The sequence below is a fragment of the Mandrillus leucophaeus genome, unplaced genomic scaffold (assembly GCF_000951045.1).
Source record: "Mandrillus leucophaeus isolate KB7577 unplaced genomic scaffold, Mleu.le_1.0 Scaffold40, whole genome shotgun sequence".
In the NCBI taxonomy this organism is placed as follows: Eukaryota; Metazoa; Chordata; class Mammalia; order Primates; family Cercopithecidae; genus Mandrillus; species Mandrillus leucophaeus.
Genome location: NW_012104254.1, coordinates 1,638,009 through 1,656,586, shown reverse-complemented (window position 1 = coordinate 1,656,586; position 18,578 = coordinate 1,638,009). Strand labels below are relative to the sequence as shown.

The 18,578-nt window shown below is 43.0% G+C and overlaps 1 protein-coding gene across 6 annotated transcripts in view; it reads right to left on the bottom strand.

The window, feature by feature from the left end:
* The window catches only part of NFE2L2 (nuclear factor, erythroid 2-like 2), a 154,776-nt gene that overhangs the window by 3,297 nt on the left and 132,901 nt on the right, over positions 1–18,578 (bottom strand). For 5 of the 6 annotated variants that reach the window (XM_011991838.1, XM_011991839.1, XM_011991842.1 and 2 more), the window contains one exon: positions 400–666. In XM_011991838.1, the coding sequence (XP_011847228.1) occupies positions 400–666 (267 nt within the window). The remainder of the gene's footprint in view (positions 1–399; positions 667–18,578) is intronic. The other variant, XM_011991843.1, reaches the window with a different exon arrangement.

Below are 18,578 nucleotides of genomic sequence, written 5' to 3'. Positions count from 1 at the left end.
ATAGGGATAATGGTACCTAATTAATATACTTGTGTTGATTAAATCAGTCAGTATATGTTAAGTTCTTAAAACAGTGCTTGCCACACACAGTAACGCCAGTAATTCCTACTACTTGCTTCTCCTGCCACTACTTCTGTTGCTGCTACTTGATCCTTACAGGATGTTTCTATACTTTATAAAACTCTTTTGTGTAACTTATGTCTTCTCAATCCTCACAATAACTCTGTTAAGATTAGTAGGTTGGGTACTGGACTCATCAGGAGGCTGAGGTTGGAAGGTAGATATGACAAGGTTAAGTAAAAGAAAGGCAAAGCTGGAACTCAAATCCAGATACTTTAATTCCTTGGTCAGTGTTTCCTTAAACCCTGCCATAACTTTCCCAAGAATGGAGTACTCTACCTGGGAGTAGTTGGCAGATCCACTGGTTTCTGACTGGATGTGCTGGGCTGGCTGAATTGGGAGAAATTCACCTGTCTCTTCATCTAGTTGTAACTGAGCGAAAAAGGCTTTCTCTTGCTCCTTTTGGAGTTGTTCTTGTCTTTCCTTTTCAAGTTTTTTCTGTTTTTCCAGCTCATACTCTTTCCGTCGCTGACTGAAGTCAAATACTTCTCGACTTACTCCAAGATCTATATCTTGCCTCCAAAGTATGTCAATCAAATCCATGTCCTATGTTTAAGACAAAAAAAGGAAGGAGAGAGATCATGGTTTTTCAATGGCAGATACCACATATATTAATTCACATTATGCCACTGTTGATGGTGGGGAGTGGGGAGATTACAAATACAATCTAAATGAGAACACAGATCCAATGTTCTAGAAGAGCACAGTTAATTCCATTCAATGAATCTATTCATTAAAGACAACAAACAACCTACAAACACATAGCCATCCATTCTAATCACTTGGATCATTAATGATAGGGTGATGGTAGAGGTCACTAAAGGGCAAAGTCACAAATGGTTTGAATGAAAAGAAATCCCACCCTTGTTTAACGCAATATAGAAATTAGAGCAAGCACTCTAAGCCACTGACTTACGAGAAGTGGGGTTTGGAAAACATTACTGAATACATGGAGCTTTCTTTAAACTTTGCTCAGCAAATATCCAGTTTATAGAGGGATAACTCCCAAGTTAAAGTGTCAATCTAGCAGTTGTAAAATGTCACCATTCTTTCCATCTTTCCTACACTAGATTGATTATCTTCTCCCCATCACTACTTGCTACTCTTATCTCTGGGGCTCACCTATATGCCTGTAATGCAGCATTTTTGGAGGCCGAGGTGGGTGGATCACCTGAGGTCTGGAGTTCGAGACCAGCCTGGGCAACATGGTGAAACCCCATCTCTACTAAAAATACAAAAGTCAGCCGGGCGTGGTGTTACATGCCTGTAGTCCCAGCTACTTGGGAGACTAAGGCAGGAGAATCGGCTTGAACCTGAGAGGTGGAGGTTGCAGTGTGCCGAGATCACACCACTGCACTCCAGCCTGGGCAACAGAACAAGACTCCATCTCAAAAAAAAAAAAAAAAAAAGAGAGCAGACAGGGACAGGTGTGGTGGCTCACGCCTACAAGCCCAGCACTTTGGGAGGCTGAGGCGGGTGGATTGCTTGAGCCCAGGAGTTCGCAACCAGCCTGGGCAACATGGAGAGACCCTAACAAACAACAACAAAAAACTGGTGTGGTGGTGTACACCTGTAGTCCCAGCTACTCAGGAGGCTGAGGTGGGAGGATCACTTGAGTCCAGGAGGTCAAGGCTGCAGTGAGCCTATGATTGTGCCACTGCACTCCAGCCTGGGCAACAAAGTGAGACCCTGCCTCATAAATAAATAAATAAATAAATAAATAAATCCATGGCTCCAGGGAAGGATTAAAGGTATTAAGTTTTAAGACATAGGAAGAATCTTACAAAGAGGGAATGGTTTTGATGAGGAGAGGCTAGGCTTGGTGACTCATGCCTGTAATCCCAGGAGTTTGGGAGGCCAAGGCAGGAGGACTGCTGGAGCCCAGGAGTTACTAGCCTGGGCACAATAGTGACACCTGTCTCTACCAAAAATCAAAACAAATTAGTTGCATGTGGTGATGTGAGCCTGTAGTCCCTACTATTAGGGAGGCTGAAGTGAGAGGATCGCTTGAGCCCAGGAAGTCAAGACCATGGTGAGCTGTGATTGCACCACTGCACTCCAGCCTGGGTGACAAGACCCTGTTTCACACACACACAAAGATACATGGGGAGAGAATTTATATGACTAGGCTAGGCACAGGAACCACATCCAGATTTTCCTAACCAAAAATGTGTCAATAGCAGTTTTTCTGCTTTGTAATTTTAGTATGGAAAAAATCTAAATAGGTAGGAAATCTAAATCTGTTTCCATTCCACAGTCACCTATAGGGGAAATAATGAATTTGAGAATGGAAAAAAATCAAGATGGGGGAATGGGAGTTGCGACCTGGAGGCCAGTGGGTACAGTGTAGACACATGTCGCACTTTGCATTTCAGTTCTGCTGACAGCTGGCAATGCCAGACTTAGAGCTCTATTACTTTCAGCTTCCCAAGGACACAAATAACATGGTGGTGGTTTCAGTGAAGAGTCAGGCTATTTTTATCCAATGGAGGAGGAGCAGGCCACCCAGTCTGGAGGCAGCGCAGCTAGCTGGATGGCACAGGCCACCTGTACCCATGACTGAAGGCTGGTGTTGGAATCTTACATGCTATGAAACCCTGCTCATGGGGCTCATTATTCTAGCCTTGAACAATATATAGTGTAAAGCACACAGAGTAGGCATAGTTAAAACAGCACTTGTAGTTAGGTATACCTCACTAGGAAATACCTAATTATTTTTAAGGCAGTATCTATTAAGGGCTTCCTAGATGCCACGCACTTTTTTTTTTTTTTTTTTTTTTTTTTTTGAGACGGAGTCTCGCTTTGTTGCCCAGGCTGGAGTGCAGTGGCGGGATCTCGGCTCACTGCAACCTCCACCTCCCAGGTTCAAGCCATTCTCCTGCCTCAGCCTCCCAAGTAGCTGGGACTACAGGCGCCCGCCACCATTCCCAGCTAATTTTCTGTATATTCAGTGGAGACGGGGTTTCACCGTGTTAGCCAGGATGGTCTCGATCTCCCAACCTCGTGATCCGCCCGCCGCGGCCTCCCAAAGAGCTGGGATTACAGGCGTGAGCCACTGCACCCGGCCCATATGCTACGCACTGTTCTAAGTACTTTACATATAGAAACTATTCCTCAAAACAGCCTTATACAGAGAAAACATCCCTGTTATAAGAATACTGAGGTTAAGAAAAAAGAGATACTACCAGAAAGTGGCTGAACAAGGACACATACCCAGGCAGCTTCAGTCGGGTTCATGCTTTATTAGCCATGAGCCTACACTAATATAAAATGGCATGGCATTTGCACATAACCTGTGCACATCCCCTTATATACTTTAAATCATCCCTGGATTACTTACAATACCTAATAAAGTGTAAATGCTGTGTAAATAGTTGTTATACTGTATTTTATTTGTGTATTGTTTTTTCATTTTTTTTCTTTTTTTTTTTTTTTTTGAAATTTTGTTATTTAGTTACTCATTTTGAGATAGGGTCTCGCTCTGTCACGCAAGCTGGAGTGTGGTGATGCAATCATGGCTCACTGCAGCCTTCACTTGGGCTCAAATGATCCTCCCACCTCAGCCTCCCAAGTAGCTGGGACTACAGGCACACGCCACCAAGCCCAGCTAATTACTTTTTGTAGAGATGAGGTCTTGCCATTTTGCCCAGGCTGGTCTTGAATTCCTGGGCTCCAGTGATTTTCCTGCCTCAGCTTCCCAAAGTGCTAGGATTACAGGCATGAACCACTCCACTGTGCTTGGCCTTTTTCCAAATATTTTTCAACCAATCTGCCATTGGTTGCATCATGGAACCAGAGGCTACATGGGGCCGACTGTATATATACTTTGCTTTGGAATCTTGGTAGTATGAAGTGGCCAGTCTGCAGGTCAGATTAAGTATGTCACCTAGATCAGTTTCCTGGCCAAGAGCAACAAAATAGCAGCCACAGAGCATTCAGTCATACATGGCTATCTTCTCAGGGGGATTCCCACTAAAATAGACATGAGAATAATTTCTATTTTAAAAATTGATTTGTTTCCATTTTGATGGACATGTTTACCCAAAGGTTATCGTGGGAGATAGAAAATTCCAAGGTATAGAGAAACCTACTTTATTTTATTGATTTATTTTTTTGAGACAGAGTCTCACTCTGTTGCCCAGGCTGGAGTGCAGTGGCGCAAGCTCAGCTCACTACAACTTCTGCCTCCCGGGTTCCAGCAGTTCTCTCACCTCAGCCTCCCCAATAGCTGAGATGACAGGTGCGTGCCACCATGCCTGGCTGATTTTTGTATTTTCGCCAGGGTTTCGCCATGTTGGCCAGGCTGGTCACAAACTCCTGACCTCAAGTGATCTGCCTCCCTCGGCCTCCCAAAGTGCTGGGATCACAGGTGTGAGCCACCACGCCAGGCTGAGAAACCTACTTTAAAATTCTTTAAAAATAGCTTGGGCCCTGTCTTCTCAGTAAAACTAGATATATAGCAGAGTATCCTATCTAGACTTTCTGCAAACTGGAGCTACCTGCCCAAGCAAAGTATTAAGTGTTCAATATATTCCCATCTTCTAGGTACTAGCACCAAAAATGAAAGGAATGCATGATCCTGCAATCTTAATTGAACTCCATAAAGCAGGCAGTCCATGTTCCCACCCGTCTCAAGAACTGATGTGCAAAGTGTGCAAAGCTCTTTGCAAGGTCAATAAAAGAAACTCAAATACTTGTCCCTGCACCTGGGGAAAAGTGCACTTTGACACATCCCTGCCTCACTTACCCCAGACTTCCTGGGCCTGAGGTTTTTCCTTGTTAAAGAGATCCCAGGATGAAAATCAGTAAAAGGTTGTGACTTTTTCATGCAACTGAAGCAATTTAGGTTGCAAACATCTGCCCACAAATCTGACTTGCAAAGTATCCTTACAGCCAACCCTCATGAGCTGGAAGAAAATACTGAATGGAATTTACTCTTTAATTGTCAGTGTCAATCATGCCAAGAATTGAAATAACTATATTTAATTTCCTCTTTCCCCCTTTTCCTTCCCATCAGATGATAATATTTGAGGGGTTTAGATGGTTTTAGCTATACATTGTTAAATTATTCCATCGTCCAAGCATACAGATGTTAGTGGATCAAATGAGACATGTGAAAAGTATCTCTATAAATGTAAAATATGCAAATGTTTACATGTCGACAGTGATAGGCTCTACTACTTGCTGTATAAGTGAGACCAAAGTCCAGGCCAATGGATAATAATGAGGTAGTGGACCTAACTAGGAGGAGCCTAAAATAATATTGGGACTATCTAGATGGTCAGAAAGAATAAGTCAATTAACTTCTAAAATCATGGACGGCTTCATTGCTTGGTTCTTCCTCAGGGCAGGTCTGAATTAGACTACTATTAACATGTTGTAATAAAAAAGGATTTTGATCTCAGAGAGATTCTGAATTATTTACAAATAATAAAGCAAATTAATAAGCAAATTAGAAGTTTTGGTGGATATTGCTATTGATGGTTTTGTTACTGTTGGTGGGGGGGTGGTGACGGCAGTGGGCACCCCATATACATTAGCATACACTCTAACATAAATGTTTATATACATACACACACACGCTCAATTGCCACTCAATTCCTGCTGTGAGTACCCTTCAATGGACAACTCCAAACCGATTCAATGTTTTTTATTTGAATTTCTCCTGACATGACCAGAAAAGGACACCTTTATGAATCCTTATCAACAAACAGGAAAAATAAGCCATGAAGCATTATTTAGACTAGCTCTTGAGCATCCTGTTCACGTTATCTGAAACAATGCTGGACCCTGGGAGACTAAGCAGCTCCTGTGGCCCTAGCTTACTGTCTCCACCAAGAATGTCACCAAATGACAACATCTAATTGCTCTTCATTAGGCTCTGGGGCATTCAGTGCAATTGTAATAAGACCAAAATAGGTTTCAAAGTGTTCTGAAAGGTTTTCCTGTGTATTTTTAAGTTTATATTTATGTGGCCAGGCACAGTGGCTCACACCTGTAATCTTAGCACTTTGGGAGGCCAAGACTGGCAGATCTGGAGCTTGAGCTCAGGAGTTCGAGGCCAGCCTGGGCAATGTGGAGAAACCCTGTCTCTACTAAAAATACAAAAATTAGCCGGGCGTAGTGGCACGTGCCTGTAGTCCCAGCTACTTGGGGGCGCGAAGGTGGGAGGACTGCTTGAGCCCAGGAGGTCGAGGCTGCAGTGAGCCAAGATCGTGCCACTGCACTCCAGCCTGGGTAACAAAGTGAGACCTTGTCTCAAAAAAAAAAAAAGTTTATGTAATGTTTTTTCTTGCTATGAGAGATCCCAAAAAAAACTGCTTCATAAAAGAAAAAAGCTAAATTTGAAGCAACTGTTTTGGGTTCCCAAAAACAGACATCTTGATCAAATTTAGAACGTGGCAACAATGGGTTTATTGTTATGGCCTTAATGTCAAACTCTGTGCTACTCAGATTTTCACATCTGTTTCAGCGGGCAAAATCCTGCAGAGATTTGATACTGTACGAAACATTCAAAGCTTTATGTTAAAAAAAAAAAAAAAAAAACAGCAGAAGTTAACTGAAGACTCACTGTTGGGGAGGCCCACAAGTTCACTACTGTGTTTTGTGCTAAGCTAATGCGCAGCGACCATTTCCTGTAAGGAGCCGTGTGACTGGGCACATGATTTATTCCACAAATGACCCAGCTCTCTGCAAGGCTCACACATCATCTAAGAGGAAATAATCGTCTGGGTGGAGCCCATAACAAACAAGAACATGACACTGGACAGGAGGAAAGGAAGTGCCTAAGGAAGAACCAAAACTGCTCTTCTGCACAGAAATCCAGGGCTTTGAGGAAGTGCAAGTCCCCCAAGGAGGAAGGCCACAGTACCAAGTGTTAGATAAATAGGGTTTGAGTAGAGAGAGGAAAGCAGGTGGATGGGCTACACAGCACTCCAGATACTTCCTTACAATGGGTGAGAAAGCTTCCCAAGGGCCAGGCGAGCACTGGCCGGGAGCCTTTGCATCGCATATGGAGCAAATGCCGTCTGCCACTTGGTGTCTGAATTTTTTTGGCTCTTGTTCTTTAGTGATTCCTGAGTGTGTTCCAAATTATGTTGCTAGCTTGGCTTAGACAAAAGAAGACAATTTGATAAGAAACACAAATGTTGGACAATTCATGTTAAATCACCATCTGGCCTAACGGAAATATTCATGTTTAAAAAATATATATCATCATTTGCCAACTGGGTAATCTGTTACACATTTAGGGAAATCTGAAGTTGGACAATTAACTCATACCACTTTAAAACAAACATCTTTGTACCAGGATAAACAAAGAAGAAAGGACTTGAACGCAGACTCCATACTAAATATGTCTTTTGCAAGTCAATTTTAGTGCCTTGAATAAACCAGCATTTATCATGCTTAGATGATCCAAAATATCAGAAAAGATAACACAATCCCTGTCCTAAATTAAAGCTATTCAGTAAACTGAGACAAAGTATTTGAAATGAAAAGTAAAACGGTTTCTTTTAAACACTCAAATGTCTAATTAAGGCTTGCACCTCCCATTTCCCCCGAGTCTCCCTTCCCTCTCCTATCCTCTGCCTTGCCCTGAGAATGACAGGAAGGTGGTGGGAGATTTCCTTCTAAAAATAAATTTCATCAATAAACTGTTAAAAAAATTAATTATACACACTACTCTCAACAGTAAGTGAAACTGAGCCTTGCTCCAAAGAGAAAACTGATCCTTGCTCTTTTTACTTTAATGTAGTATAAAGTTGGAATGTCTTAAGTTATTCCTTCTTAAAATCATGTATTTCCATTAAAAAAAAATCTTAACGTTATTCCCCTGAGATCCCTCCTTCATCCCAAATCTTAGTTACCAGCATTCAGAGTCTAAGTTACACTTGATTATATTTTTCTTTCTTTCATTTCATTCTTCATATTATTCCCAGGTGATTACATTATTTACCTGAAAGCTAAATCTGGTTCAATGTTTTTTTTCCATAGACATTGCCCAAGTATTTCTAACAAAACCAGGCGGAACATGAAACATATCCTACCATCTGGATGAATATAAACCAAATTAAGAGCTATATGAGGCTGCAAAAACATTTGAGGGCATGCTTGAATTTTGAGGAATTGATAAAATAACAGCCAGTCATGGTGGCTCACACCTGTAATCCCAGTTCTTTGGGAGGCTGAGGTGGGAAAATCACTTGAGTCTACGAGTTTGAGACCAGCCTGGGCAACATAGTGAGACCTCAACTCTACAAAAAAATTAAAAAATTAGCCAGGCATGATGGGACACTCCTGTAGTCCCAGCTACTTGGGAAACTGATGTGGGAGGATCACTTGAGCCCAGGAGATGAAGGTTGCAGTGAGCCATGATCACGTACGGCCCTCCAGCCCTGTCTTAAAACAAAAGCACAAACAAAACAAAACAACAGAGATCTTCATTTACAAATTTCTACCTTGCAGTCATAATCCTTATTAAATAAAGCAAAATGACACCAAGCAGATGTGTTTTTAAAATACATCTTGCTGATGACTATTACATTTCATAAACATTTACCTGCCTATTTACTTCTGTGGCTTCTCTCACACTGCATTAGAAGAATATAGCAATGCCAACTGTTTTCTCAGCAAGAATTCTAGGTCATTCTTTCTATTTGCCCACATTCCAGTACTTTTGGTTGTACTAGACTGATTTGCTATCTTGATTGTGTTGCTACAATAATTGTAAAGTAAGTGATTAAAATACAGAACCACAGAATACTGGAGACAAAAGGGGCCTTACAGTCGTCTAGGCCAAATGGAAATGTTGCCAGGTTTATTTCTATGTAACTACAGTGCCTTAAAAAAAAAAACAAACTGGCCGAGCAACATGTTGTATACATCAGCAGAGACACTTAAGAGGTAGCAACAGTTACCACGAATCCAAGTTTTCCTTTCCCTTATCTTGAAAAACTAGAGACTTTTAACAGCATAAAAAAGCCCAAATACACACAAAGACGAATTATTCAACAAGTTAAAACCCTAGTTCACAAAATTACCATTCCCTGAGTTATAGAACCATTTTTCTACCCTTTTATCCTTCCACTAAAAGTGGTCCAGTTTCTTCAATCTGGCAGGTTACTATGTGCAGACGTTTTCATGGGCTGCTTCCTGTTCCCAAACAAGTTCCTCAGTCATGACTCAGTCTAAGAAATATGATCCAGCCAATTTACTGGAACTCTCACCCATTATGCTTGTCTGTAAACTGCAGAGCATGATGCAAAGATAAAGCAAAACTGGAAAGTGAAGAAAGCAAGAATTTGGATTATTTTCTCAAGAGGCACATGCAGAGTTCAGTCAAAAATATGTCAGAAAAAAAGTTAATTTCCAAAACAGCAGGTGATCCTACCTGCTACAAAGAGCACATGGTGCTGAATTTTCCATGAGAGAGGTTTCACATCTGGGTCCCCAAGGAGGTTTTTTTTTTTTTTTTTTTTTTTTTTGGTGGTTTGTGTTTGAGTAGGATACTGCTGCTAGGCTTCAAAGGACTTACGTAAGGGTTTCACTACTTTGCTGATAGAATGGCTTGGTTTGACAAGCAAACATTAGGATAAATTTTTCTAATCTCCTCCCCATTTCTGAACCAGCCATGTATGTACTGAGTTCTAAATGCTGTCCTCCACAGGAGAGGAAATTCTCACCCTTGGGATTAGTTCTTCTACTGCCCTTAGAATGATCCAACCCTCCCCACTCCTGACCTGACTGACCCTGCCATATTACCAACAGAACCTTCAGGAACATTGGATCCAACTCCCTAACCTACTTTACCAAACCTCCATAGAAATTAACTGGGCATGGGACTAACCAGGTGGCTCAGATCTCCACCTTGAGGTCAAACAGCTTTGCTGCCCATGCTGGCGTACCCTCCTCCTCCAAGGGAGTCCCCCATGAGGATGGGCACACATACTCTAGCACATTCACACCGCAGGGCTTCTCCAGAGACTTCTGCCACTTCTAAACTCCCCAGCTGATCCTTGACCCTCTCTTTTGGTCCTGCATTTGTAAAGATAAATTATTAGTTCAATCCTTGGGGTCCTTTTCAGATTTTTGTTTTTAAAGAGATAAGAGTCTTGCTCTGTGGCCCAGGCTGGAGTGCAGTGGCACCTTCCTAGCTCACTGTAGCTTCTAACTCCCAGGCTCAAGTGATCCTCCCACCTTGGCCTCCCAAGTAGCATGCATCACCATGCCTGGTTAATCTTTAGTTTTTGTAGATATGGTTCTTGTTATGTTGCTCATGCTGGTCTCAAATTCTTGGCCCCAACTGATCCTCCTGCCTTGGTCTCCCAAAGTGCTGAGATTACAGGCATGGGCCACTGTGCCTGGGTCAATTTTCAGATGTAACTACCTACAAATAGCTAAAAGTAATAAGTCAGTACAGTCAGTCATCCAGGTTTGGGGGCTAAGAAAGTACTAAATGCCATTTACTGCTGCTAGCTAGAGACCGTGTGTGCTGGTGGTATGAATTTTAGATACATTTTATTAACAATATTATTATATGTATAAAACACTTAGCTTAAAAAAAAAAATAGATCTTTGCTGGGTGTGGTGGCTCACGCCTGTAATCCCAGCACTTTGGGAGGCTGAGACGGGTGGATCACAAGGTCAGAAGATAAGACCATCCTAGCTAACACGGTGAAACCCCGTCTCTACTAAAAACACAAAAAAATTAGCCAGGCGTGGTGGCACACACCTGTAGTCCCAGCTACTCGTGAGGCTGAGGCAGGAGAATCGCTTGAACCAGGGAGGCAGAGGTTGCAGTGAGCCAAGATCGCACTATTGCACTCCAGCCTGGGTGACAAGGGCAAAACTGTCTCAAAAAAAAAAAGAAAAAGTTAAAACTTCTACAATGGTGGTGGTTATAAAGGTGGTGGTCAAGATCAACAAGATTAGTGTAAATACCCTAAATGGATCACTAATCCATCTAACCATCTAATACCACTCCTCAGGTGCCAGGAATACAAAGATGAGTAAGAGACAGTCTCTGATCTGAGTTATCAGACAAAGTGATGAGAAGTAGAAGCCCAGGCAGCATGGAGGAGATGCCACTAAACCTGCACAGAAAGACCTCACAGAGGAGGTAACAACTGCCATAAAGTGTATAACTGGCCTACTGTGTGAATATCCTTCCAATAAACAAGGGTTAAATCTATTTTCCAAAGGCCCAGCCCAAGTGGGCATTTGAAAGCAAAGGAGGCTATGGAGGTGGCAAGAACACACAAAAAGTAAATACATCTCGGCTGGGCGCGGTGGCTCACGCCTGTAATCCCAGCACTTTGGAAGGCCAAGGCAGGCGGATCACGAGGTCAGGAGATCGAGACCATCCTGGCTAACACAGTGAAACCCTGTCTCTACTAAAAATACAAAAAATTAGCCAGGCGTGGTGGCAGGCACCTGTGTCCCAGCTACTCAGGAGGCTGAGGCAGGAGAATGATGTGAACCTGGGAGGCGGAGCTTGCAGTGAGCCAAGATTGCGCCACTGCACTCCAGCCAGAGCGACAGAGTGAGACACCGTCTCAAAAAAAAAAAAAGTAAATACATCTCTATTCTCTTTATACATCCTTCGTCTCCCTTCTTGGTGGTGGCAATGTTTTCTCTCATCTCCCCTCCAGAGGCTCTGAGTCTCTAGCTCAAGGAAAATTCTCATACGTAAAGAGACTTCCTCCTCATATTTTGACTTTTCAGTTAGTATGACTCATCCATCTCAGCCAAGATGGGAATTACTGTTAATGCCACACTGTCACGGAATGCTACAACTGGAAGGGACCACAGGAATCACCCAGAGAGCCCCTCTCATTTTGCAAATAAGAGAACAGGTCTAAAGGGTGAGATCATTTGTGCAGGGTCAGAGGTCAAAGGATTAGCAAACTACTAAGGGTCTACTTTTCTAATTTTACAATTCTTGCCAAGTTATTTGGCAGAGGGAAAAGATCTTTGCTTCACCTTAATTCTTTTTTAATTAGCATCTCTTGCTCTAGCCTGCTGGTCTCACAGGTACCTAACAGCGTCTATTACACCTGGTGTTTGCATACTTCATGGTTTACAGGAGTGTTCATGGGCACTATCTCATTTGAGCCTCACTACAGTGAGGTTGTAGCATGAGGGAGGTGGGCCAGGTATTGTAATCTTTTTTTTTTTTTTTTTAAGACAGAGTCTCGCTCTGTTGCCTAGGCTAGAGTGCAGTGGCACAATCTCAGCTCACTGCAACTTCCACCTCCTGGGTTCAAGTGATTCTCCTGCCTCAGCCTCCCAAGTGGCTGGGATTACAGTTGCCTGCCACCACACCTGGCTAATTTTTGTATTTTTAGTAGAGATGGGGTTTTGCCATGTTGGCCAAGCTGGTCTCGAACTCCTGACCTCAGGTGATCTGCCCACCTTGGCCTCCCAAAGTGCTGGGATTACAGGCGTGAGCCACTGCGTCCGGCCTGTAATGTTCATTTCTAGATGAACACGTTGAGGCTTCAGGGATTAAGCAACCTGCCCCAAATCACATATTTGGCAAGTAGCAGGGGCAGGACTCCAACCCAGACCTTCTGACCTTGAGCCTGGGAAGCTCACCCACAGCTCCTTGGTGTTCATGCCACAACAGACACGTTCTGGAAACCACTTTAGCTCCGTGCCTTCTCCCTAGGCGGGAAACTAAGAGTTGAAGGTCTGCCTTCTGGACACTCAGATTTGCCTGCCCCATACAACTTAACAGGCAAATCAGGCCAACTTACTTGCTTGAAGAGAGCTTAGCATTGCAATCAGGACAGTTCACTTGCATACAGAGAGTTTCGCATTGAAATCAATCTTCCCATAAAGCCAGTAATTACCCCATACTTGGTATGTCTTACAAGGTTTTCTTACTAGGGCCTGACTAAACTCGTCTAGGGCATGACAATGGCTTTTTAAAAATAGATACCATGTGTACGTGGTATAAAATTTAAAAGTTGCAAAAGTAATCTCCCAGTTACCCTCCTCCAAGGCAATCACTAGTATCAGTTTTTTCCTTTTTTCTTAGGAAGCCATTAAATACACACAATTGCATATAAGCATAGTATCCCACACTCATTTAACATATTTTGAAGATGGTTCTACATCAGGGCATAGAGTTGTGAGTCGTCCTTTTTTTTTCCTTTCTTTCTAAGATAGGGTCTTGTTCTATTGCCCAGGCTGGAGTGCAGTGGCACAATCACAGCTCACTGCAGCCTCGACCTCCTGGGCTCAAGCAATCTTCCCACCTCAGCCTCCTGAATAGCTGAGATTACAGGCACGTGCCACTATGCCTGGCTAATATTTTACTTTTTTTTTTGTAGAGACAGGGTCTCACTGTGTTGCCCAGGCTGGTCTCAAGCAGTCCTCCGGCTTCAGCCTCCCAAAGTGCTGGGATTACAGGGGTGAGCCACTGCACCCAGACTTTGTCTCACTATTTTTAATGACTGGACATTATTTCATTACACACGTGTACTAAAACAGTATTACTTAATAACATAATTATTTAATCCCCCATCTAACTTTTGTTTCTTTTTGCCATTACAAATATTGCTATAATGAATATCTTGTATATAAATCATTTCATACATGTGTGAGGGTATCTGTAAGATAAATACTTAAAAGTGGAGTTGCTGGGTCAAAGAGTATATACTGCCAAATAGCACTACAAAGAGGTTGTACCTTTTACACTCGCACCAGCAGTGTGAGCATGCATTTCCCCACGCCTTTCCCAACTCATGTGTCCTTCACATCTTGTATCATATTGGCACATGGTACCCACTCAATAAATACATATGAACTGCTTATACAAGGCCTCCTACCTTAATTCCAGGATGATTTCAAAATCAGGCCCTTCCCACTATCTTTTAACAATAAAATTGAGGCCAAAGAAAGGAATAAAGGCTGGGCGCCGTGGCTCAAGCCTGTAATCCCAGCACTTTGCGAGGCCGAGGCAGGTGGATCACAAGCTCAGGAGTTCAAGACCAGCCTTGCCAACATGGTGAAACCCTGTCTCTACTAAAAATACAAAATATTAGCCGGGCATGGTGGCGGAAGCCTATAATCTTAAGGCAAGAGAATCGCTTGAATCCAGGAGACGGAGGTTGTGGTGACCCGAGATCGCGCCAAGTCAAGATGGCGCCAAGCCATTGCACTCCAGCCTGGGCACCAAAAGCGAAACTCTGCCCCACCCCACAAAAAAAAAAAAAAAAGAAAAGAAAAAGGAATCAACTTCCACTCCAGAAGTGTCAGCCAGCAAACAGCATTTATTTAATCACTGGTGTGTGCCTAGCCATGATCCAGCCAAGCTAATTTTCATTTGTGCCTTTGGTACTTGCAACACATTTTGTAGGGGCAAGGAATGCAGAGGCTGGGGTACCCGCAGATAAGACCAAGGTTGGGCAAAGTCTCAGGAACACTCAAATGTAACAGGCAAAATCAGCAAGCTTGGCCTTTCTAATAGACAAGGCAGATTTGAAAAAGCAAGTCCAGCCAGGTTGACCCATCTACTGGCTCCTTAAAGACCAGGAAAAGGCTTTCTTTCTAAAGATGTATCACTCAGGAACAGGTGTTTACTGGCAATTAAACTACATTTAGAACAACCAACTGACTAAGGAGAGCTGACAGTGATCATGGAGACCGCAGTCCAAACTCCAGGTTTATAAATGAGGATCCTGAGGCCTGAGATGCTAAATGGGCAACTGGCCCCAGGTCTCAGCTAACTGAGCAGAATCCAGGGGTGGTTGGTTGTCACCTGGTCAACCTAACACAAATTAGATTTCAAGCTAGACTTTCCTATTGCAATTTCTATTACTTAAAAATTCATTAAATATTAGGAATTACTTTGAAAACAGACCCTTAGAGAACTGTTGTGTGCTATTCAAGTCTGTAACCAAATTAATGGCCTATGAAATTCTGCTATGAGAAAATTGCCCAATGTCTGACCTGTACTGTTTCTTTCTTTTTCTTTTTTTTTTTTTTGAGACAGAGTTTCGCTCTTGTTGCTCAGGCTGGAGTGCAATGGCGTGATCTCAGCTCACCGCAACCGCCACCTCCCGGGTTCAAGCAATTATCTTGCCTCAGCCTCCTGAGTAGCTCGGATTACAGGCATGCGCCACCACGCCTGGCCATGTTTGCATTTTTAGTAGAGACAGGGTTTCTCCATGTTGGTCAGGCTGGTCTCGAACTCCTCACCTCAGGTGATCCGCCTGCCTCGACCTCCCAAAGTGCTGGGATTATAGGCATGAGCCACTGCCCCCGGCCCCCATACTCTTTATTTTTTTAGAGGACTTTCCTTCTCCAACCCGCAAGCTCTGAATATTGTGTGGTTCTCTAAGACTGTGCCTTTGCTCAAGACTATAGGAATAAGAGCCTCCCAGTTCTCAGCCCTTTCAGGCAGATCATCTCCCCTGCCCAGCCTCTAGCATTACATTATCAAGTGCAGACCTGTCTCAAAATTAGTGTGGGCCCCTAAAAACTGCCAAAACAGGCATGGTGGCTTACACCTGTTATCCCAGCACTTTGGGGGACCAAGGTAGGAGGACCACTTGAGCCCAGGAGTTTTGATATCAGCCTGGCCAACATGGAAGACGCAGTCTCTACAAAAGAGAGAAAAAAAAAAAATTAGCCAGGCGTGGTGGCCCGTACCTGTGGCTCTGGCTACTCCGGAGATTGAGGCGTGAGGATCCTGGAGCCCAGCAGGTTGAGGCTGCAGTGAGCCGTGTTTCTGCCACTGTATTACAGCCTAGGCAACAGAGCAAGACCCAGTCTCCATAAATAAGTAAATAAATGAATAAATAAGGCATTTTCTTCACTCTGGATCTGGTAGAAGTTCTCTCCAGTTCTGATGTCTGCTATGTTTCCAAGTAAAACCAGGATCCAACACAAAAGCTATAAAGCCACTGGATCCAGTCCCCATCTGGGAGGAGGTTAATCATCTTATAGTAGCCTCTGGTCTTGGTATTATCACTTGCAAAAGGTTGGAGCTGAGTGAGGTGACCCCTAAGATCCCTTCCTCTAAATACCTCTGATTCTATGAAGTCCAAATGTAAGTCTGAAAATAATGATTTTTTTTTTTTAAATAGGCTACTTTCAGCTAAAGCAGCACTAATAGAAATATAATGCAATCCACACGGGTAATTTTAAATTTTTTAGTATCCTAGCCTCATCAACAAAAAAAGAAACAAGTGAATTTAATTTTAACAATATATTTATTTAACCCAATATATCCAAAATTATTTTAACATGCAACCAAAATAAGAAAATTATTAACGAGGTGACAAAACACAATACACACTACAAGAAATCTTACCCAACATGGTAACACAAAATGTAGTCTTACCAAAACTACAAGGAATATTTAACAGAAAAATATTTTATACTACTTCTGTTTTAAAATTTAAATCAAAATTTAACAAAATTAAAAATTCAGTTCCTTGGTTGCATGAGCCAAATTTCAAGCGCGAGGGGCAGTGCAGAGTAAACCTACAATGTGGCCCTCCACACTCCTTAGGGGTGAGTTCGCCTGAACCAAACTCTTCTGTTTTGCAAATTACTTCCTAAAGATACACTGAAATCAATGGGAAAATTCACTCTTCCAAAATACCCGAGACAGTATTTGTACTGTTAGCAATTATTTATAAAAGCTACCTCAATAACCTGAAAGAGCTGGTGTGCGTCTGAATTACTAGGAGGGCTCATGATGGCTAAACGGATCATTTTGATGTTATTCAACAATGTTATGGTGCAGACGCTACTCAATTACCATGATTATTGCAAAGGTCATTTGAAGAATGGATAGAAGTGAGGGACTTTAGGTGCTGGGAGAGTACTACCTGTTCCAACTAAGGATATATATTAACCTTGAGTTCAGAAATTGTATTTCAACTGCTTTCACATGTATGAACCCACTAAATAATTATGTTGGGGCAGTGGTTACCTGGTAAGCCTTCATATTAAGATCTGAGAATGAAAGATCACAGTGTCAAGATTCTAAGCCCAGCTAAAGACAAGTATGATATAGTCTAACTGGTAACACAATGGCCACCATTTATCTTGTACTTTCTATGTGCTCAACACTCTTCCAACCACTTGTCCCCGTGACTTCCTTCATATGCACACCAATCCACCCAGGTGGATAGTCGTATGATCACTGCCATTTTGGAGTAAGGAAACAGAAACAAGAGAGGTTAAGTACTTTTGCCTGAAGACACCCCCCCATCTGATAAATGGTGACAGTGAGATCCAACTCAGGGTCATCTTAAAGAACCAGAGTTCCTATCCACTCTAGGCTTCCTCAGGGAGGCTGCACAGTGCGATGGGCTTAGGAAGCCAGGTGGGTGCCAGGTGGGGTCTCTGCTGCTACCTAGCTGTGTGGGTAACTGTGGCCTAGCCACCGAAACTCCCTGTGCTGTTCCTGCAATGGAAGGCCAAGATGATACCAGCCCTTATGGAAAGTTTTCCATATGAAAAACAAAGTATGCAAATGCCCCTTAAAAATATCGGACAACTCAAGGATGAGGTATTAGTACTATTAATAAATTCAGCTCCTGTTGCAAATGCCAAATGACCATGAGAAGCATCTACATTTTAGGGTTCTGGGTCCAACCAGTATATAAAAAAATAGAAGATGAAGCCATTGCTTGTTTATGTATCAGCTGTGCATGGCAACAACAAAGGTAGTAAAAATGTAAAACAGTCGGCTGTCATCTCCCTCAAGGGTCTTAGATTTTCTTTCCCTTCACAGCTCTGGCCAAATTTAGTTAGGGGTAGTTATTACAAAAGAAGTATCTTAAAGCCTTTAAAGGGTTACAAGGATGGCAAAAGGACAAGGCCACCCAGGCCAGCTCAGTTCATGTTTGGATTCAGCCTTCCACTGATGCACTCCCACTCTCTATAAACTCTCTCTGTCCCTAGACCTTTGGACACTGGGTTTCTAGGCCCAGAACCTCAGAGTAAGAAATGCTGCTACAAGTGAAGGGCTGAGTCTGGAAAGGAATCCTATGAGATGGTTTAACAATCCCTGTAAGGACAAGAAATCTAGCAGAGGGGCTGGAGGGTCTTCCAGGGAAGCCAGGGCAGCGTGTGGGGCCTCTGCCATTCTAGGGCACACATCAGGCCTTGCTACGGGTTGGTTTTCTGTTTCAGAAGACCTCGGTCTCCACAACAACCAGGCCCTCACACAAGGCCAAGAAGACCAAGGAGAATGAGAGGATTATAGCAAACAGCAAAAAAGGGCATGAGTGTTTACGCTGAAATTCAAGGAGGGATTTTTGCCAGGCGCGGTGGCTCATGCCTGTAATCCCAGCACTTTGGGAAGCTGAGGCGGGCAGATCACGAGGGCAGGAGTTCCAGACCATCCCGGCTAACACGATGAAACTCCTTCTCCACTAAAAATACAAAAAATTAGCCGGGCTTGGCGGCGGGCGCCTGTAGTCCCAGCTACT